At 41.5% G+C, this 19,510-nt stretch overlaps 1 protein-coding gene across 1 annotated transcript in view; it reads left to right on the top strand.

Moving 5' to 3' along the window:
* Positions 1–14,899, top strand: part of LOC121727932 (tetratricopeptide repeat protein 28) — a 72,617-nt gene extending 57,718 nt beyond the window's left edge. Inside the window, exons 19-41 of the mRNA XM_042115996.1 lie at positions 45–224; positions 588–732; positions 1,213–1,452; positions 1,759–1,936; positions 2,674–2,800; positions 3,065–3,225; positions 3,518–3,616; positions 3,971–4,098; positions 4,640–4,755; positions 5,098–5,225; positions 5,495–5,698; positions 5,976–6,133; positions 6,378–6,485; positions 6,683–6,764; positions 7,423–7,520; positions 8,828–9,051; positions 9,877–10,041; positions 10,424–10,579; positions 10,773–10,876; positions 11,210–11,360; positions 12,496–12,647; positions 13,327–13,452; positions 13,644–14,899. Coding sequence (XP_041971930.1) covers positions 45–224; positions 588–732; positions 1,213–1,452; positions 1,759–1,936; positions 2,674–2,800; positions 3,065–3,225; positions 3,518–3,616; positions 3,971–4,098; positions 4,640–4,755; positions 5,098–5,225; positions 5,495–5,698; positions 5,976–6,133; positions 6,378–6,485; positions 6,683–6,764; positions 7,423–7,520; positions 8,828–9,051; positions 9,877–10,041; positions 10,424–10,579; positions 10,773–10,876; positions 11,210–11,360; positions 12,496–12,647; positions 13,327–13,452; positions 13,644–14,818 — 4,405 coding nt within the window. The 3' untranslated portion in view covers positions 14,819–14,899. The remainder of the gene's footprint in view (positions 1–44; positions 225–587; positions 733–1,212; positions 1,453–1,758; positions 1,937–2,673; positions 2,801–3,064; positions 3,226–3,517; positions 3,617–3,970; positions 4,099–4,639; positions 4,756–5,097; positions 5,226–5,494; positions 5,699–5,975; positions 6,134–6,377; positions 6,486–6,682; positions 6,765–7,422; positions 7,521–8,827; positions 9,052–9,876; positions 10,042–10,423; positions 10,580–10,772; positions 10,877–11,209; positions 11,361–12,495; positions 12,648–13,326; positions 13,453–13,643) is intronic.
* Positions 14,900–19,510: the final 4,611 nt, after the last annotated feature.

Raw genomic sequence — 19,510 nt, 5'->3', positions numbered from 1 at the left:
GTTTATATCTTTGGAAAACTATTAACATAGCACTTTAATTTCAGGTCGGTAGGCAACCTGCAGCAGGCGCTAGTGTGCCTGGAGAAGCGGCTGGTGGTGTCACACGAGCTGGGCTCGCCGGACGCGAAGGCGCAGGCGTACGGCGAGCTCGGCGCGCTGCACATCGCGCTCAACAATCTCGACCAGGCCGTCTCCTGTATTGAGCACCAGAAGAATATTGCTAAGTTAGTTTTTTTTCACGACCTATAGTAGTTATCTAGCGGCCGAATTCAGAGCCATTTAATGATTGCTTTAATTTAATTGATAAGCCTACTTATGCAAAAAGTATGTCCTAATCAAAGCTGGCTGCTCAAATAACACAGTTGTTTGAGCATGTTACTGACTGAACAATTTATGAGCGAGATAGTGTATGAAAGTACGAATAGAGATAAAACGTACTTTTAATTTTTGCATCTTCAGTCTTCGAACATTATATTTATTATTTACGTTGTCACCTGACCCTGACAAAATCTTATATACTTTGTCAATTGCCTATTTATTACAGCTTGCTGTTATGTAATATTTATTATGATATTTTCATATTGTAGGGAGCTGAAGAACCTAATAATGGAGGCGGAGGCGTGGCACGCGCTGGGGGAGGCGCAGCAGGCGCGGGGCGACCCCGCCGCCGCCGTCAGACACCATCGCGCGGAGCTCGAGCTGGCGCATAGACTGGGCCTGCCACATCTACAGGTAAAGTAACTTACCGCAAGAGTTTGACAGATAATGTATGGGACTTACCTATGTCAAAATTTAAAAATAATTACATTTAAGTACCTATTTAATTTTCCACTCTGCGTGTGGCAGTAAGCTATGTAATAAAAGTTATGAGATGATCCATGAGACGGATGGGCGAGTCGTGTCTGTCGTCCATCCCACTGGGTTATGAGAGCAAAGGAAAAGAGAGTGTTCTTGTGTAATGCGCACACACTTGGACACTATAAAAATACTCTTACGTAACTGGCCTGGTTTTAGTGAAAACGGCCACCGTCACCGAAACCGGCGCGGGAGTTTATAAGTATTTTTGTGCAATTTCCCTAAAACGGAAGAAATTTATACGGTTCGTTTAGATTTATTTTACTTGTGACAAGTCCTTTTGGCATCTGATATAAAAATCTCGTCAGGACCTCCAAGATAAAATAGCTGCCAGCGTACACAATTTTTTTTTCCTAGGCCCGAGCATGTGGCGGTCTGGGCGCGGCGCACGCAGCGATGGGCGCGCACGCTGAGGCGTCACGCTGGCACGAGTCGCGGCTGCGACACGCGACCGCGTCCGGTGACACGCGCGGTCGCGCGCACGCACTCGCTGATCTCGGCCGCTCGCACTTGGCCATGGGCGCGTGTGGTAGCGCGGTATCCTACCTGCGACAGGCGCTAGCTGCCACTGAGGGGCTAGCTGATCCAGATGAAGAGGTATGGTTGTTACGATGGATGGTCACGTTTGGGCATTCTGACAATAGTAGCATCGTTTTTTGATCGTCTATAATTTTCAAAGAAAAATAAATATTTTATTGTTTTGCACCAGCACATAATGTCCAACTATTATCACAAGTTATGTCACAATAATCACTTAAAGTTGATATACGGACCAAAATTAGACCATCTCATTCTTACTTCTGTTTAAATCATCCAAATAAATTATATTGTTTTCAAGGCTGTGTGTCATATAATTTTCATGTTAAAAAATTCATTCATATTCAATTAATTTTATTTACCCAGGCTCGAGTACGTCACCGCCTGGGCTTCGCGCTGTGGGCGTCAGGGGAGCTGGAGGAGGCCAAGGAGCAGCTGTCCGGCGCGCTCACGGTGCTGGAGGCGGGCAACGAGCGGTACCGCGACAGGAAGGCGGCAGCACTCTACACCTCCACCAGACACGCGCTACAGAGGGTGCTTGTTGGTAAGATTTTAGTACAGATAGCAGGTTTGTTTTAAGGCCGGCAACGCACCTGCAGCTATTCTGATGTGGCGAGTGTCCATGGGCAGTAGTTGCTTTCCATCAGACGACCCGTTTGCTCGTTTGCGCCCTCATTTCATATAAAAAAAAGGTAATATGTAGTTTTACTTTGTAATGTCACTGAAGCGCCAGGATGTATGTTGTCCGTTGTAGTAAAAAATATTGAACAATTTTATTAAATAGTGTGAGGAACAGTGATAGGTTACGTTTTAAATCAAATAAAAAATATGTTTTTTATGAATAAGACTATATTGCGCGAGTAGAACCGCAGGCAAAAGCTAGTAGGTAGGTATACAATAAACATGGCTTGGTTAAATAAAACAATATAGTTGATACCAGAGAAAATAGACCTTGAAAACAAAATATTCTTGTTGAGTGCAAGATTCTCACAGAATTTAGGTGGAAAATGGGTATCATGATACACTTTTTGAAAGTCGAACGAAGAAACTACGTTGCCTACCACCGGTTCGGGAACTACCCCGCCGAGAAGAACCGGCGTAAGAAATTCGCACGGGGCCATCTTTTACTAAAAAAATGGAAAATTACAAGTATAGGTGGCTAAACATCAGAATCGTAATTTTTTATCAGCTTCCTATAAGGTCGTCTCAATCCTGAGAAGTAAGGCCTGCTTGGTAAAATCTACTGTATTACACAGCAATAACGCGCACATTCCTCTACAGAGCTGGGTCAGCATGGTGAGGCGCTGGTGGTGGCGGAGCGCGGTCGCTGGCGCGCGTTCGACGCCGCCACAGAGAAGACTGCTAGTGCACTCAACCAGGCCAACGTCGAGATACACACGGCACAAAGGTAACTTAATTTTTTTTAGTTCACTTCCTTCGATACTGTTTTGCACTTATTTGCTCGACCAAGTCGACCAAGACAGAGATCCCTAGAGACTGCAAAGTAGACGCCTAATGAGATGTCCTTACTTTCGCAAACAGTGCTGTGTAAGTATAAGTAATTATGTAACATGCCATGAGTTAATCAAGGCGCCTCTTTAGTATTACTTTAATGTTATATGCAGGAATCTATGAAAATTTTCTTGTTTTGAATATTATATACCTTTTATAGCAGCAGCCGCACCTCGGAGGAGCACAAGGAGCGGGGCGAGCAGTGGAACCCCACCAGCATGGAGCACATCATGGACGTGGTGAACAAGCACAAAGCGCCCGTGCTTTACTACAGCCTGGCTGCTGGACGACTGTATGCCTGGCTCCTGCAACCGCATAAAGGTACCATCAAAGAGATTGATTGATAGTCAGAGGATAGACCAACGTCTTTTGGATCTATTTAATTTTCGTCGTGATCTGTCGTCTGCGTTTGACATAACGCGGCCAAATTACTTAGGTCCGCCGTGTGCCTATAATGATCATTCATAGGCTATAAATAATCTTTTGTGACCTTTCATGCAATTTTAAAAAGGAATATAATTTTCAACAGAGCTGCAGGGCTAGTACAAACTAAAACTAGTTATGTGCTGTTCCTTACACTATTAGGGAATATTAACTTGTTTATGTCTTCTAGGTATATTGCGGTTCCACGAGGAGTCTCTTCACGAGCAGGTGGAAGACGGCGACAACAGCCTGCCCGACCTCAGTCCAGATGACCTACAGACTAATACCAGTGAGTGTTGCATAAATTATATATGTTACGGTATAATATATATTACGTTAACTTTAGTTGATATATTTTACACAAGTACTTGAAAGAAACTTTGCGTTTTAAAAAGTACGTTAAAGGTGACAAGTTTGCCAACGAATGTAGAGCATTATTATGCTCTACTTTCGTTGGCAAACTTGTCAACTTCAGATGGTCATAGATTTGAGTGTATCGTAGCTCTACTAAACGACGTAATCTGAAAAAAATCGAAAGAGTAGTTCAACTAGAGTCTAAACTTTAGTTGAACTCAACTAGAAGATTATGATTTAAGTAAAAACACAGATAGTAGATGTCTGACCCATTGATCAATGTTACCAGGTTGTGGCAAGCTGGAGCGGTGCATCAGTGAGTGGTCGGCGTGGCTGAAGACGGCGGCCAAGCGGCGCACCGACAGCGAGGACCAGTGGGACGGAGACGACAGACCCAACACTGGGCTCGCTAGAATTGTGAGTGTGGAGACAAATCCCACCAAACTGTTTTATTTATTCGTATGGAATAGTGTAGCAAAATAGAGTGCTAAAGGCACGGGACATAATATTATAATAATTTAATTTTGCCCATTTTATTGATACAAGAGCTATGCATGTTCTGTTTTATTGGTACTACCCACCATCCCCTACCCTTTTCCCTTCCCCACCCCCCCCCTATTTCCTTCCCTGCCTTCCCCTATTCCCTTCCCTACTCTACCCTACCCTATTACCCTATTCCCTCTTAAAAGGCCGGCAACTCACCTGCATCTCTTCTGATGCTGCGAGTGTCCATGGGCGACGGAAGTGGCTTTCCATCAGGTGACCTGTTTGCTCGTTTGCTCCCTTATTTCATAAAAAAATCTGTATTGATATCGTGTCAATTGTGCAGACTGCAGAGGACTGAATATTATTATGCCATATAATATTTTGTCTCTGCCTCAACTAGAAAAAGTGAGCCTAGGTTTTAGTATAATGTAAGTCTATATCCAGGGTTAAAAACACCTTAATTAATTATCAGGTAACCCGCAACCACCTGCTGAACTCGTCCAACTACTCGCTGAGCTCGCTGTTCAGCGTGGGCTCTGTGGGCGGCTCCGTCGCCGGTTCTGTGGCCAGCTTGCAGGGATCCACCAGGTAACTACGCTATATTTTTGAGAAAAGTGAGCTCTTACCCTTTTAAAGCTTTAGCCATTGAAATGTTCAGCAAAATATTTTGATCTTTTAGAACACTTGAGATTGGCTGCACCCTGTTTCACTCGCATTAACCGCTTCATCCCGCTACAAAACTATTTTTTTTTTGATCGAAATTTTACTTACTGTTAACCCTGAGACTAAACTCCAGCCATCCTAAGTGTCATCAAAAACAAGTCTGCGCTCAGAAAATAAGTTATAAGTAAATAAAGCAAGATCCACAGTATGAATTAATTGTTAGCGAAGTAGCATAATAAAACAATATTTATACTTAAATTTTACTAGGTCCAGTGTCCACGGACCCAAAAAGAAGCAGCCGTCATGGCAGGGCCCGCCGTGTCTTAGCACATTATACCAGATGTTGCTCGCGCCTTTTGAAGATCTACTGCCGGTATCTTGCAACAATAATCATGGTAATTCCCTTAATAAAAAAGTTATAATGCATTAAAATTATAGGCACACGTTTTCGGAAATAAGGTAAAACACCCAATTATTAGCACTTAAATTTAGTGCTACATAAAATTATTATTGTATCTTCTAATAATAAGTATTCGTAGTATTTTCAAACAAATATCTAAGGTACCAATAAAATTAAATGACTGCCAAGTTGGCAGTCATTTAATGCCAACAATCGGTACAAACCTCTGTTTACCCTAGTCTCTTAAAGTTCTTTCTCTTCCAGCTTCCCACGGTCGTCGCGGTTGCGGCGGGCGTCGCGAGCTGGTGGTGGCGGTGGAGGGCGCGCTGTACGCGTGCCCCTGGGGCGCCCTGCGAGGCCCCACCGACCCCGAGCCCCTGTGCGAGCGGTACGCCCTGCGCGTCGAGCCGGCCTTGCGCCGCCCTAGGGGCACGCACGCGGTGCCGAGACATAAACAAGCGGAACATGGTAATTTAATTTGCTTTTTTTAACTAGGTTTTTTTTAAATACCCAGGGTTACTCGTAGGTACGTAATAAGTTAAAAGTCTAGACCTATACTATACTAGACCGTACCTTGATTTTTCTTTTTGAAATCAATGATCGTCATTGTTTCAAGTCACATTTAAATATTATTTCAACAACTTGACGAGAATTGATCGTAATCGATAGATTGAACTGTCCACTGTCCAGTATACTGTTCATAATAAAGCAATACCCCCATATTATAGTCTAATGCAATATGCAGGTACCGCCGGCGCCGGTGAGGCGAACACAGAGGGCGGGGTGCGGTGCACGGTGGTGGGCGGGGCGCGGGCGGGGTCGCGCTGGCCGCCGCACGCGCTGCTCAAGGAGGCCGAGCTGGTCGCCGACATGTTGAGAGTCACGCCGCTCACTGACTACCAGGTAATAACACGGAGGTTCAGTTACTATAAGATGCTGTAATGCACACGAAAGGCGTAGCTATTGGTGTAGGGAAACTCTCAAGTCATATTAGTTCAACATATCTATATGAGTAGGTATATAAGCTCGCCATTCATGTCGGTCTTTTAACTCACAGGGTTACGAGAGTAAACAGTACGCTTGGGCACCATGCTACACCTAGCTACCCTTGAAAAAAAACAATACTTTTACTCTTTCCATATTTCAGGCGTCAAAGGAGGCTGTGTTGGCGCAGCTGCCGCAGGCGGAGTGTATCCACTTCGCCACGCACGTGTGCTGGAAGACACCGGGACTGATCCTCAGTCCGGGAGAAGTTGTAAGTAATAAAATATTATGTCACTAAACAATGTTCTTTAGGATAAAAGATAAATATGTTATCTCGGAGAAAACTTCGGGCAACATTTTTAACAAACTTTAGATAAATTAAATCAATATAATATGTATAGAAAAAGTGTTAAGTCACATTTAGGTGACACTGTCTTAACTATACCTAAAAATACACTTTTTGAACAGGTTGACTCTCAAGCCAAGCGGCTCCTAAACTCGAGCGTCGGCAGCGGCGCCGCGGATACGTCGACTGAAAATGAAGATGAAAGTAAGTAATATAAATCATTCTAAGGCTCTATATTTATACGTGGGAGAGCCAAGCTTCGGCACGAATGGGCCGGCTCGACCGGAGAAATACCACGTTCTCACAGAAAACCGGCGTGAAAAGCGCTTGCGCTGTGTTTTGCCGAGTGAGTGAGTTTACCGGAGGCCCAATCCCCTTCCCTACCCTCCCCTATTCCCTTCCCTTCTTTACCCTCCTCTATTCCCTTCCTTTCCTTACCCTCCCCTATTACCCTGTTCCCTCTTAAAAGGCCGGCAACGCACTTGCAGCTCTTCTGATGCTGCGAGGGTCCATGGGCAACGGAAGTTGCTTTCCATCAGGTAACCCGTTTGCTCGTTTGCCCCCTTATTTCATAAAAAAAAAAAATAGTCAGGCCCCTTAGCGCCAGTTTAGAGACGTTAGTCAGTAGTCAGTAGTCAGTCAGTTAGAACGGCTCAGAAACACAGAATTAATGATTATTAAATCTCTCTGAGTTTGGTCGTAACTTAGTTATTAATCATGGATGTAGAGCTTTTGAATATTTCGCTCTTTATGAATATCTTTATGAAAAAGAAGTCTGGATATTTTGTCGAATATAAATTACGTATTTATCTAAATTATTATAATAAAAAGATCTAAAACCTAACATTAACAATTTGCGCAGACGCAGATCTACCGCAGAGCAACGAGGAGCTGCCGCCGGAGTCGGAGTACATGCTCACCGCCGCCGAAATCATCAACCTAAAACTTTCAGCCAGACTGGTACGAAATATCTGTATTTCACAGTGGTGGAATTTGGTTTGAAATACCACATGATGCTGACACATCAAAACTTTATGTAGAGTTCTTAAGAGGATTCCACACCGCCATTTTTTCCATACAAACGTTGTCCCCTGTTTCCTCCCTGGATAATGCTAGTAGAGTTATAATTTTTTTCCTGAATATCTACGGCCACTAATACAATGTCCCTATGTTTTCTTTTTTTTCATAATTTAATTATTAAATAAGATATGAACGTTCAAAAACCCAAAAAAATGGCCAGATTTTCCGCTGTGTTCAAACGTCCAGAAAACAGATTTGGATAGATTATACAAAAAAAGCAAAACATAGGAACACAGCTCAAGCCTTTTTTTTAATCTTTAATGAAAAAAGTACTTAAATCGGTTAAGTTTTGGAGAAGGAATCAGGGGACAACGAATCGTTGATTTTCTGGATTTTCTGCAGTTGTCTCTATCGCGTTCTGCGGTATAGGCTTGAGGTAAGGGAGACAGCTATAGATATTACACGTACTTTTTTTTCATTTTTCTAGCCGCTGTTGTATCCTCTTAATAAGCATCATAACCAGACTACACAAATAACTTTGCTTTAAGGCCCACTTGCGCAGATCTGGGTTAAAGTTAACCCCGGATTAAACGTTATCTCTTTCGTAAAATATATGAAGATTGTATTAAATGTAATTTATAAAACAATAAATATATATTTATTTATTATAGTCTATTCTATTAAGTACAGATATACATATATATATCTGTACTTAATAGAATAGACTAATATATATATATATATAATATATATATATATATATATATATATATATATATATATATATATATATATATATATATATATATATATATATATAATATTATTTATATTAAAAAAAAAGTGTCCATGGCGTGATGGACCGCAATTAATTAAAATTCATAATATTATTTCAATTATCCTTGGTGCGAAAAATCTAAATAATAAAATAACAAAAAAAGGATATGGACGAACAGTCCATAGACGGCCACAATTGTATAATAAAAAAATCAAAAATAAACTTTAACCTGGATCTGCGCAAATGGACCTAAGCATAATTATAAATCTAAATATAATAATACATTCAACAAAGTTCAGTGTCTTAGACATCGAATGACAATCTATTCTCTTCCTTTTTGATTCACAGTAATAATAAAATGTAAAATTAATAATAAATAACGGATGAAAAGCACTGCTCACCATTGCCAGAAACTATTATTAAATAGTTACTATGTTATATCTCATTAAAATTGTTACCTTCATCACAGGTGGTGATATCATGCGCCCCATCCAGCGCCATACTCCACGATTCAGAAGATTCCAACGACGTGTCGTTAGCCGGTGAAGGTGTGTCCCGGCTCTGCCGCGCGTTCCTCATTGCCGGGGCTCAGGCTATACTGGTCACGCTGTGGCCCTCGCCCCAGGACACCGCCACCAAGATACTGTATAGAGCACTCTACTCCGCTCTGCTACAGGGCAGCAGAATTGCTAAGTAAGTTTCTACCCCATTTCTAATCAAAAGTTCCACGTTATGTATCATCACGTTACAGCGAGGCCACACTGCTCTAGTGCATTGCGGTACGTTGCATTGTCAGAACGGAATGCACAACGCCTTGTAATCCACATAGGTGCATAACAAGGTGACAGCGCAACGCGTCATTCATCCTCCAATATCTCCCACTAGTGTCATCAAAACACCGCGGTCCGCGACAACGCAATGCCTCAATGTATTATCACAACGTTGTGCAATTTTGAAGGTTCATCATTTTAGTATTAGTAAGAGCCAGGACATTTCGTTGCGGCGTTGCAACGTGTTACAGTGCTGCGCCTGGCCCATATATTATACAAAATAAGGGATACCCATTTGGAACGAAGTTATTTCTTATGTTCAAAAAACCTGTATGTCATAACCATAAACATACTATAAACAAGAAACATATACTCAAAAAAATATTAAAAAACGCCATCTATTGACGCCCAGGAATGCTAACAACGCGTCACTAATGTTTATTTTCAAAAACGCCATCCAGTTGACGCACACTATCAATGCCCTCTACCCTTACTATGCAGGTACTAATAAAAAAGTGTCGAGGTCAAATGTCGTTCTGTCTAGCCTCCTTTTGCAACGCCGAATGCGCCATAAGGAACTTCAATTAAATAATTATACACTTTCCTTGCACTTATTCTACTTTATGTGTGTATGTATGTATGTACTAAAGTGGAATAAGTGCAAGGAACGTGTATAATTATTTAATTGAAGATGAATTTCCACCAACTTCGTTCCAATATTATAATAATGACGTCACGTTCTTTTCAGGGCCCTAGGTGACGCGATGCAGACAGTCCGTCATACGCTGCACTTCGCGCACCCGGCGCACTGGGCGGGTCTGGCGCTGCTCGGCGCCAACGTGCGCCTCAGCAACAAGGTGGCGCTGATGGGCCAGGCGCTGTGCGAGCTGCTCGCCACGCCAGATAAGTGCCGGTACGTGCCCTTAATGTAATGGCATCTTTGATTGTCCAGCTATGTTAAAGACAGACCAGTGCCCACTCGCGTGTTTAAAGATATAGATATTAATTTTGAATTTTATATTGTAATCCCTCTCGTTCTAATAATTTGGGAAAAAAAAATATTTTGCCATAATTCCAGAATAACACAAGTAGGCCTTAGTGGCTTCATTTATTTGTTTATTTAGCTACCTATATTGTAGCGTGGTCACATTATTTATGGAACTCTATCGGAGGACCCTATTATGAATCGTATTTATTAACTTAATCTAAGTTCTAACCGTTCGATCGAGTAAATTTTGATATATATTCCACACATACATTCACTTTCGCGTCATTATGATATTGTTATTATTTAGGGACGCGCTGCGAGTGTGTTTACACCTGGTAGAGAAGTCGTTGCAGAGGATTATGAGAGGTCAGAAGAACGCGATGTACACCACCCAGAAGAGTATTGAGAACAAGGCTGGTACTGCCACGGGCTGGCGGGAGCTGCTCATGAGTGTTGGGTTTAGGTGAGTTAGAATAAAGACGTAGTAGAAAGTGCGTACAAATTTGCGTGCAAGTTGCGTGCGAGCCCGCAAAAGTTTACGCACTCTAGTACAAATATCCCGATTCTATTCGATACTTCGTACTTATTGAGAATATAACTACAAGAATAATTATTTTAAAAGAACTATCATTATCATTTATTCTTTGTCTGTGTAGATTCGAACCAGCAGCCAATGGAATTCCGTCGAGCGTATTTTTCCCACAAAGTGATCCCGAGGAGAGGTTAACACAGTGCTCCGCTAGTCTACAAGCTTTATTAGGTAAGATTTAAGAATGATAGCTTTGACAAAACATTACCAAATCAGTTATAATCCACAATGTTCTGTTTAACAGTATTAGTCCCTAAAGCCCATTTTTACAGATCTGGGTTACAGTAATTAACCTTGCACTGGGTTAAAACTTAAACATCATCATAATATTATATTGTGGTCGTGTCTGTCGTTGTTCGTATATTTTATGAAAGAGATAACAGCATATTTAAAACAGGGTTAACTTGGTGTCAGCTTTGACATAATCACGGTAGTCGTTTATGCAATATTGGAATACAATATCACACTTAATTACTTTAACATAAAGTCCATAATCGTTTACAGGTCTGACTCCAACGACGCTGCAGGCTCTATCCAAGCTGATCGCGAACGGCGACGTGGCGGACGACATAATCGGCGTGATTCGGGCCGTTATCACGCAATTCGCCGGCAACGCCGCCGACAACGATGCCATTGACGTCGCCGTCAACGTCAGGTATTATCGACTACTGTCCACTGTACAAGTGTACAATGTACTATCAGCGAAGTTAATTCCTAGGCAGATGGGGGACCTACGTAGTTTGGTCGCGTTACATCAAACCCAGCCGACAGATCTGAGACCACAATTAACATTTAATTGTCATGATCCGAGTGATCCGACCAAATGACGTTGGTCTGTCAACTGCCTAGAAATCAATTTCCTCGATGGTACATACTGTCTTAAAAACAATTATATAAAATACTAGCTGTTGCCCGCGACTTCGTCCGCGTCAACATAGTATAATAACAAAGATGGATAGTTCACTAACAAATATGAAAAAAGTAAAATATAACCTCCTCCTTTTTGGAAGTCGGTTAAAAAGTAGCCTAAGTTCCACCTTACTACATCAGCTCATCTACCAAAAAAAGTTCCGGCAAAATAGCTCCAGCCGTTTCAGAGATTAGCCGGAACAAACAGACAGACATACAGACAAAAATTGTAAAAATGTTGTTTTGGTGTATGTATCGTATATAGATTCATATGCATGTAGTAAAAAACGGTTCTTTCAATATTACAAACAGACACTCCAATTTTATTTATATGTAAGTAGCTGTTACTCGCGACTTCGTCCGCGTCAACAAAAAGTAAAATACATAGGTAAAAAATAAAAAAGTAAAAATATGTCCTCCTCCTTTTTGGAAGTCGGTTAAAAAGTAGCCTAAGTTACTCCTTATTACATCAGCTATCTGCCAATAAAAGTACCATCAAAATCGGTCCAGCCATTTCGGAGATTAGCCGGAACAAACAGACAGACAAAAATTCTAAAAATTGTTATTTTGGTGTAAGTACCGTCTAAATATTCATATGCATGTAGTAAAAAACGGTTATTTTTATATTACAAACAGACACTCCAATTTTATTTATAAAATAACCATTATATAAAATAACTGTTATGCTAAACGGATGGGTCGTAAAATAATGCCTCCCAGCTTTGCAGTAGTAGGTAATTTGATGGTGAATAATTAATAATCAGGATCTCTCTCTCTCTCTCTTTAAGCGCTAATAAGTAGCTGCTACGCATTACTATGCATATATCGCAATTTTTACTTAACATGACTATTTACTCACTATAAAAACCTTTATTATCCAGGCTATGGCGCGTAAATGGGTGCCACGAGCTGCTGGCGTCACTAGGCTTCGATCTGGCGGAGGTGGGCCAGGACGAGGTGACGCTGCGCACGGGCAAGGCCGCCAACCGCAGGCACATACACTTCGTTCTGCAGGCGCTGTTGGCGCTGTTCGGTGAGTTTATTGCTCGACTAACGATACTGTGTCCATACCTATACATGGTGTAATAAAATCATAAAGTTAATATACCTAACGGAATGGAGAAACAATTCCCGAGCTATCAAACGAAACCAAAATTGAATTACATCTGTGTGTACAAATCTGTTTACGTGTGCGTGAAAATGATGTTCCTGCATACATTTTTCTTAGAGCTCAAATTGTGAACGTGACAAGTGTGTATATATTTTATGTGTATTTTTATTTTTCATACAAAACTACAAGAGCAGTACCCTACCTACTGACGTCACTTACCTTTCTCACTTCGAAAAAGTAGTCAGTTTGAAACCGTTAAATTTGCTATATAAGATATTTTATTACATGAAATAAATTTAATTCACGCCATAATAAAAATAAATGCCCCCCGTAGCATCGCTTTGATATCTACTCTTCTTATCAGTATAATATTGTGCCGTCGAGGAAATTTATTCCTAGGCAATTGACGGACCTACGTCATGTGGTTGACTTATGTCAATTCAATATGTTAGCTGTGATCGATCGAATGGGTTTGACTTAACGCGACCCAATTACTTAGGTCCGCCATCAGCCTTGGAATCATTTTCTCTGATAGTACGTTTTAAATGCTGCTTCTGATTAAATCATTTGTCAATACTTAATCTATTTATTTTTACACCAGACACCCAAGAAGCCCCACGGAGTCTGAGCCTGGAGTCGAGCTCGAGCGTGGAGTCGCTCGCGTCCATCGACGACGGCGACCTCGAGCAGCACTCCGACGGCGAGCAGCCGCCCAGACAGATGAGACGTGAGTACATAAAACAAATACCGTTCCACATGTTGCACTTGTTTGTGTTATGCATACAAATTTACATAAGACAGATACTAAATCGACATAACTGATGAAAAGGTGGTGGACGTTCAAGTTAATTGTGTAAGTAAATGATTTTAACATGTGACAGTATTTAAATAAATAACATAAACTTATTCCTCGAACAGAAGAAAGCGTGTCGTCGGTGCCGCCGCCTCCCCTGCCGATCGGTTCTTGCGGCGGCGCGTTCACGATGTACGTGCGCGGCGGCGCGGCGGCGGAGGTGGGGCGCGGCGAGCCGGACGGGCGCACCGCCCCGCCCCCCGCACCGCCGCCCCCGCGCTACCGCGGTGAGAGCGACGCCGCCTTCACGCCCTCCCCGCCCGCCGCACCCCCAGCCCCCGCCCCGCCGCGCGACGTCTCCCTCGCCCTCGCGCACCAGACCAAGATCAGGACGCTCTACACCCGGCGCCCGCCCTCCACCGACGACTCCGACTGGGAGAGCTCGGGCCACGACACGGTCCTGAGGCGGCGCCCCGACCACCCCCACCAGAGGTACCTGGACGCGTTCTACGACCTGGCGTCGTCGCAGACTCGGCGCTCCGAGGACGACAAAGCCGAGGCGGCGATGAGCCAGCCGTCGACGTCGAAACGAGCTCCGCGCCCGAAGATGGGCACTAGCAGCCGGGACTCGATGGCGCAGGTCCGCCACATGAGCGGCGAGCTGACCCCGACCATCTCCGAGGTGTACCACGAGAGGAACCTCGGCCTGGGCCTCGCGCCGCCGCTGGCTGAGCTGCTGCTGGCTGAGGAGTCGAAGACCGAGATGAGGGCCGCCAGCTCGAGCGAGAACCTGCTCCTGCAGAATCTGGAGAAGCTGGGCCTGCTGGGCGACGCCAGTGAGGTGGAGGAGCGGTGGGGCGCCCCCGGCGCCGCCCGGCCCTGGCTGTCCGCCGCGCCGCTCGAGACCGACGTCCAGAGCGCGGACCTCACCACCGCCGAGATCATCGAGCGGAAAAACAAGTTCAGAAAGGACTCCGACCCCAAGAGCAAGGAGGAGAGCGCGTACGAGCTGAAGCCGAAGGAGGAGGCGCCGGGGCCGAGCGGCATCGAGAAGCGATCCGTGTCCCCCTTCTCGGAGCTGTCTCGGCGGGACGAGGGGGACGGCCGGAGCATCGCCGACTCCCACTCGTCGTACAAGGCGCTAGTGCTGAACCCCCGCCCGCCATACCTACCGGAGGAGGGCGAGGCCCCCCCGAGCGCGCACGCCGAGGGGGGCAAGACCCACCCGCGCCCGCGCCGACCCCCCGTGCCGCGGACGAGGCCTGCCTACACTACGCTTGACTTTCCACCGAATAAATAGGAATAGACGCGGTGTTATGGTAAGTATTTTTTATGTTTTTTGTTAAAACTACCTAGTGTTTATATTTTAGCGGCTATGAGTATTGGCTTGTATTATATTGTTATATTGTATAATATAATTTTAATGTTTAAACTAAGTTTTGCAATAATGGAAACATACATAAGACTCGTTTGTTGTAATGCCTTGTTATAATTAAGTATTTCTAAAGTTGTTTTAATTAGTAGGTAAGTAAATTAGTGACATTCTTTAAGAATGATTTCAATGTGGTTGTATACTTGCAGTAGTAATTTATTTTGACAGCTGTACTCGTAAATAGCGTAACTTATGTAATAAGTGATAAACAATCTTGCCACTGTATATACGCAGTTGTAATATAAATCTACGTTGTAACTCCTGTAAATATATGCCAATAATAAACTTTTTTATAAAAACGTATTTTTTCATTCATACTGAAAATATCGTTTATACCCTTGGGGAAAAAATTAAAGCACTTCCTTTTCACTAATCGTACTTCTTTTTCATTTTAAGCAACAACCCAAATCAAAGTGTACGCTAAAAAGTACCTACCTTTATGTAGGTAGGTACTAGGTACTTTTAGCGTATGCTTTGATTTGGTTTACTTAAAAGTTAAAAAAATTATCAGTGCAAACTATAGGTGCTAGGTCTACAATATATTATCATAAAATCGACTTATTATATACTTCCTACTGAACAACAACGAGTGTGTAACGCTGCCGTAATTCAGGCCACATAATATGCTGATGAAAGATAACAATAATGAAAGATATTTGCATATTATCATAGCAATATTCAACACCTATGCGCTAGACTGACTTGGAGTTATCAGTGTTGAGAAACAGAGACTAACGATTTAGTAAAAATATTTCCCTCTTATACACATTAAGGTCTATGTAATATATAAAATTCTCGTGTCACGTGGTGCGTGGTTGAACTCCTCTGAAACGGCTCGACCGATTTTCGTGAATCTTAGCGAGCATATCGGCTATCGTTGAGGATCGGACAACATCTACTTTTTATATTTATAAGTGCATTTGTTAATAAATAATAGTAAATTATTACAACTAAAGACTGACGGCGACCATTGTTTGTGCAACGGGATAGCGTGACATACTTATTTAGTCACTTCATTAAAATAATATGGGCGAAAATCGAAATAATTTATATGGCAAAACGTTTGCCGGGACAGCTAGTTTGTACCTATAAAATAATATTATAATTTACTCTTACTTACCTTACCTTTGATATTTTATTAGAGTAGTGAATACTCAATAATTAAATTATTTTTATTATCAGCGTAGAGTTTTAGTCAAAGAGCCGGCTGCCAGAGACAAAATGACTCCGAACGCACTGGAGGTTGGAACACAAAGTACCAAACAAGCACACACACCACCAAACTGTCTTCTCTGAATTTGATTTTAGTTTTTAATTTTTTATCGAAACCTGTCCTGTTTAACATTAATATTGCAGTAGGCAAGAAGTAATATAATGAAGTGGAATAAGTGCAAGAAACTGTTAAATAAGTAATTATATTTCAGTGAAACCTGAATTTAAGACCAAGAAGTTAAACTACTACAGGGTATAACAAAAATAAGTGATAATATTTTAGGGTGTGTACGTGTTCCTTGTAGAGAGTTCACTGTAAAAGTAGCAGCGCTGAAAGACCAAAAATTTTTTTCACTTTTGTATGGGGAAACTCGTGACGCTCGGGCCCTTGCCCATACAAAAGTGAAAAAAAAAATCGTCTTTCAGCGCTGTTACTTTCACAGTCAATTCTCTACAAGGAAAACGTACACACCCTAAAGTATTATCACTTATTTTTGTTACACACTGTATATCGCATAATATAGTCTTCTCTGATTTTACCGTCATACAGAAAATTACAATAAATAACTGAACTTCCTAATGTGTTATATTACGACGTCACAACGCCAACTGTCTTGTTACTTGCTCGATGACTACTTGCTTAACTTTCTCATGATTTCCATATAAAAGGTATTAATTTTGCTAATAATTTGCTTAAGGAAAAGATTAATGATAGACGCCTTATAATCAAAAGTACCGGATTTAATCAAATTGGAAACAAAACCCGTGTAGGTTTAAATGGTAAGGTGCCTAAATTGTTGTGTAACATTCAATTGTTACGCACAACAGGCTAAAGTTATTTGTAAATTGAAAGTCTAAAGTTAATCGTAAATTAAATAGTGTTTTATACACAGCTTTTCTTTCCCAAAAGCTATTTCATGGCTATTTTTTGCAAAGACAAACGTTTAGCAATAACCAGACTAGCACAAACGGGCCTAAGAGCACGAAGCAGGTTCAATATAAATCTATCACACAATTGATTGTGAAATGCATCACAGGGCGACTGACCCGAGAGATAAGATCATAAATCTATGAAATGTATTATCTGATCAGGCTAGGTGCAACCAAGACATTGCGATCAAACGGATTTGTATCAACAACTTTGTCTACGATATCTTTTTTAATCTATATTATTATAGATCAATCTACTACTTTTAAAATTAATTTCGTGCCTGAACTATGAACTTCTGAGAATTTCATTGAAACTAGTAGGAACCTATTTATCTAATGAAGCCTGCGTGGTCTGTTACTTAAAACTATGAGTCGTTGGTACGAATTCTGCGAATACTCGCTCCCATGTCTGGTTAAGATAGTGTTGGCTGATCACTAAATTGTCTAAACTTAAGGCGAGGTCTTATCTCAATCCAAAACGACCACCTTGCACACAACCAAAGACCAAGCGTGTACGCATCGCAATAAGATTCATTTTAGCTTAGCATAACATTGTAGTTTCTAGGGGCGGATCTTCTCTATTTTTCATGTGTTTTTTAAATATCTTGCGAAATAAATATTAAGAAAAAAGATTGTTCGGTTCACACCTTTTTAAAATAGATTCATTAACAATTTATTTAAATAAAATGTAAGTTAATTCTTGCTAATACTTATATTTCGATGACAAAGAGTTTTGTCGGAGGTGAGTTTGTAAATTAATCATAGCGAAAGTATTATTTTTTATCAAAATGTTCATGGCTTAAATCCTTTTAAATATTGTGCTCTATATCTTGTATGTTTTTCATTTCGTTATTATATTGGAACTAGGTAAATCGGGTGTCAAGAAATAACAAAATGGGGTTTGTCTTCACCTTAACGGAGACTTTGAAATCCCTCGACACCTACCAGTATAATCGCTTTGTACATCTAGTATCTACCTAGCACTAGTAGTACGTTAGGTAGACTATACTCCACTCGGGCTAACTTGTCGCTAGCGGTCATTGACTCCCTGTCAAAAATTTGTCATTTTCCATATAAAACCATGATTGACAATATCTAACACTTCATTGTCAATCGCGGTTTATATGGAAAATGACAAATTTTTTGACAGGGAGTCAACGACCGCTAGTGACAAGTTAGCCCGAGTGGAGTATAGACACCCTCACATTTTAACGCGCTTTCTCGCACAGTGTAGTAACTAATCTAATTTAGCGTGAATTGTAATAACAATTATTTTTACAAGATTTCGTTATGCTTGACTATGTGTGATGTAGAAACATATAAGTGGCATATTGGCATGGCTTCTGTTATGTAAAAACAGTAATTATAAGTTGGATAGCTCATCACACGGTAATTATAAATTTAGTGTAAACTGAGAACGTAAAATGAGGGGATTTTTCTAGCGAATTTAGCAGTTCACCTTATTACTAAATAATACTATTTGACCTAGTAGCTTTACTCGTTTGCATCGTGACGAATTGTATACCCCTTAGGCATCCATTACACGCTCATGCAAGCGACAGTCAATTCCGTCAATCATGAATTATGTTTGACTGATGATGACTGATGGACTGACAAATGGTATTAGACGGTTACTTAATTCTCTTCAGTTTTATGTCAGTCAAAGCCAAAATTTTCAAAGGTATACGTTTCTATTTATTTTTCCTATTTTATCAGATGTGACAACACTCACTCAAGTCATCCATCCATCAGTCGCGAAGACTGATGGTTGCATGTAGCAAAAATCATGATATCCAGATTTTCGTCAATCAACTTCATGCAACCGTCTGTCACGCTCTTACACGGTAGGTTATCCATCAGTTACAGTAATGACTGGTAAAACTGACAGCAAAACCTACCGTGTAATGAATGCCTTATGGTACTATTTGGCCCAAAGAAAGCCGATCGGCCTACTCCTCGAGATATACAAAACTCTCAAATATTAAATACATTTTCGAACATTTTAATTTCGTGAAACTCCATAAAAACGTTTATATTTTTCCTTGTTTGATAAAATTAATCGAATTTCAATGTATGAAGTAAGTCGGCCACCTTTCGTCAGCGTACTATTAATTAATGTAACACATGAATGCGGAAAAACCCACCTTGTTGAACAATACGACCCTTTCAAGGTTTTTGAGATTTTAACTCTTTTACGTACTTTGATGTAAGCCCAGCCTCTTAAGGGCTGGTCTTACTTTTCATGAAATAGATAAACTAAAACTTTTTAGCACTAAGGGAATAGGGTAGGGGTTAGGGGATTGGGCCTACGGTAAACTCACTTACTCGGCGAAACACAGCGCAAGCGCTGTTTCACGCCGGTTTTCTGTGAGAACGTGGTATTTATCCGGTCGAGCCGGCCCATTCGTGCCGAAACAT

The sequence above is a fragment of the Aricia agestis genome, chromosome 6 (assembly GCF_905147365.1).
Source record: "Aricia agestis chromosome 6, ilAriAges1.1, whole genome shotgun sequence".
NCBI lineage: Eukaryota > Metazoa > Arthropoda > Insecta > Lepidoptera > Lycaenidae > Aricia > Aricia agestis.
This window is presented reverse-complemented; position numbering and strand designations above follow the sequence as displayed.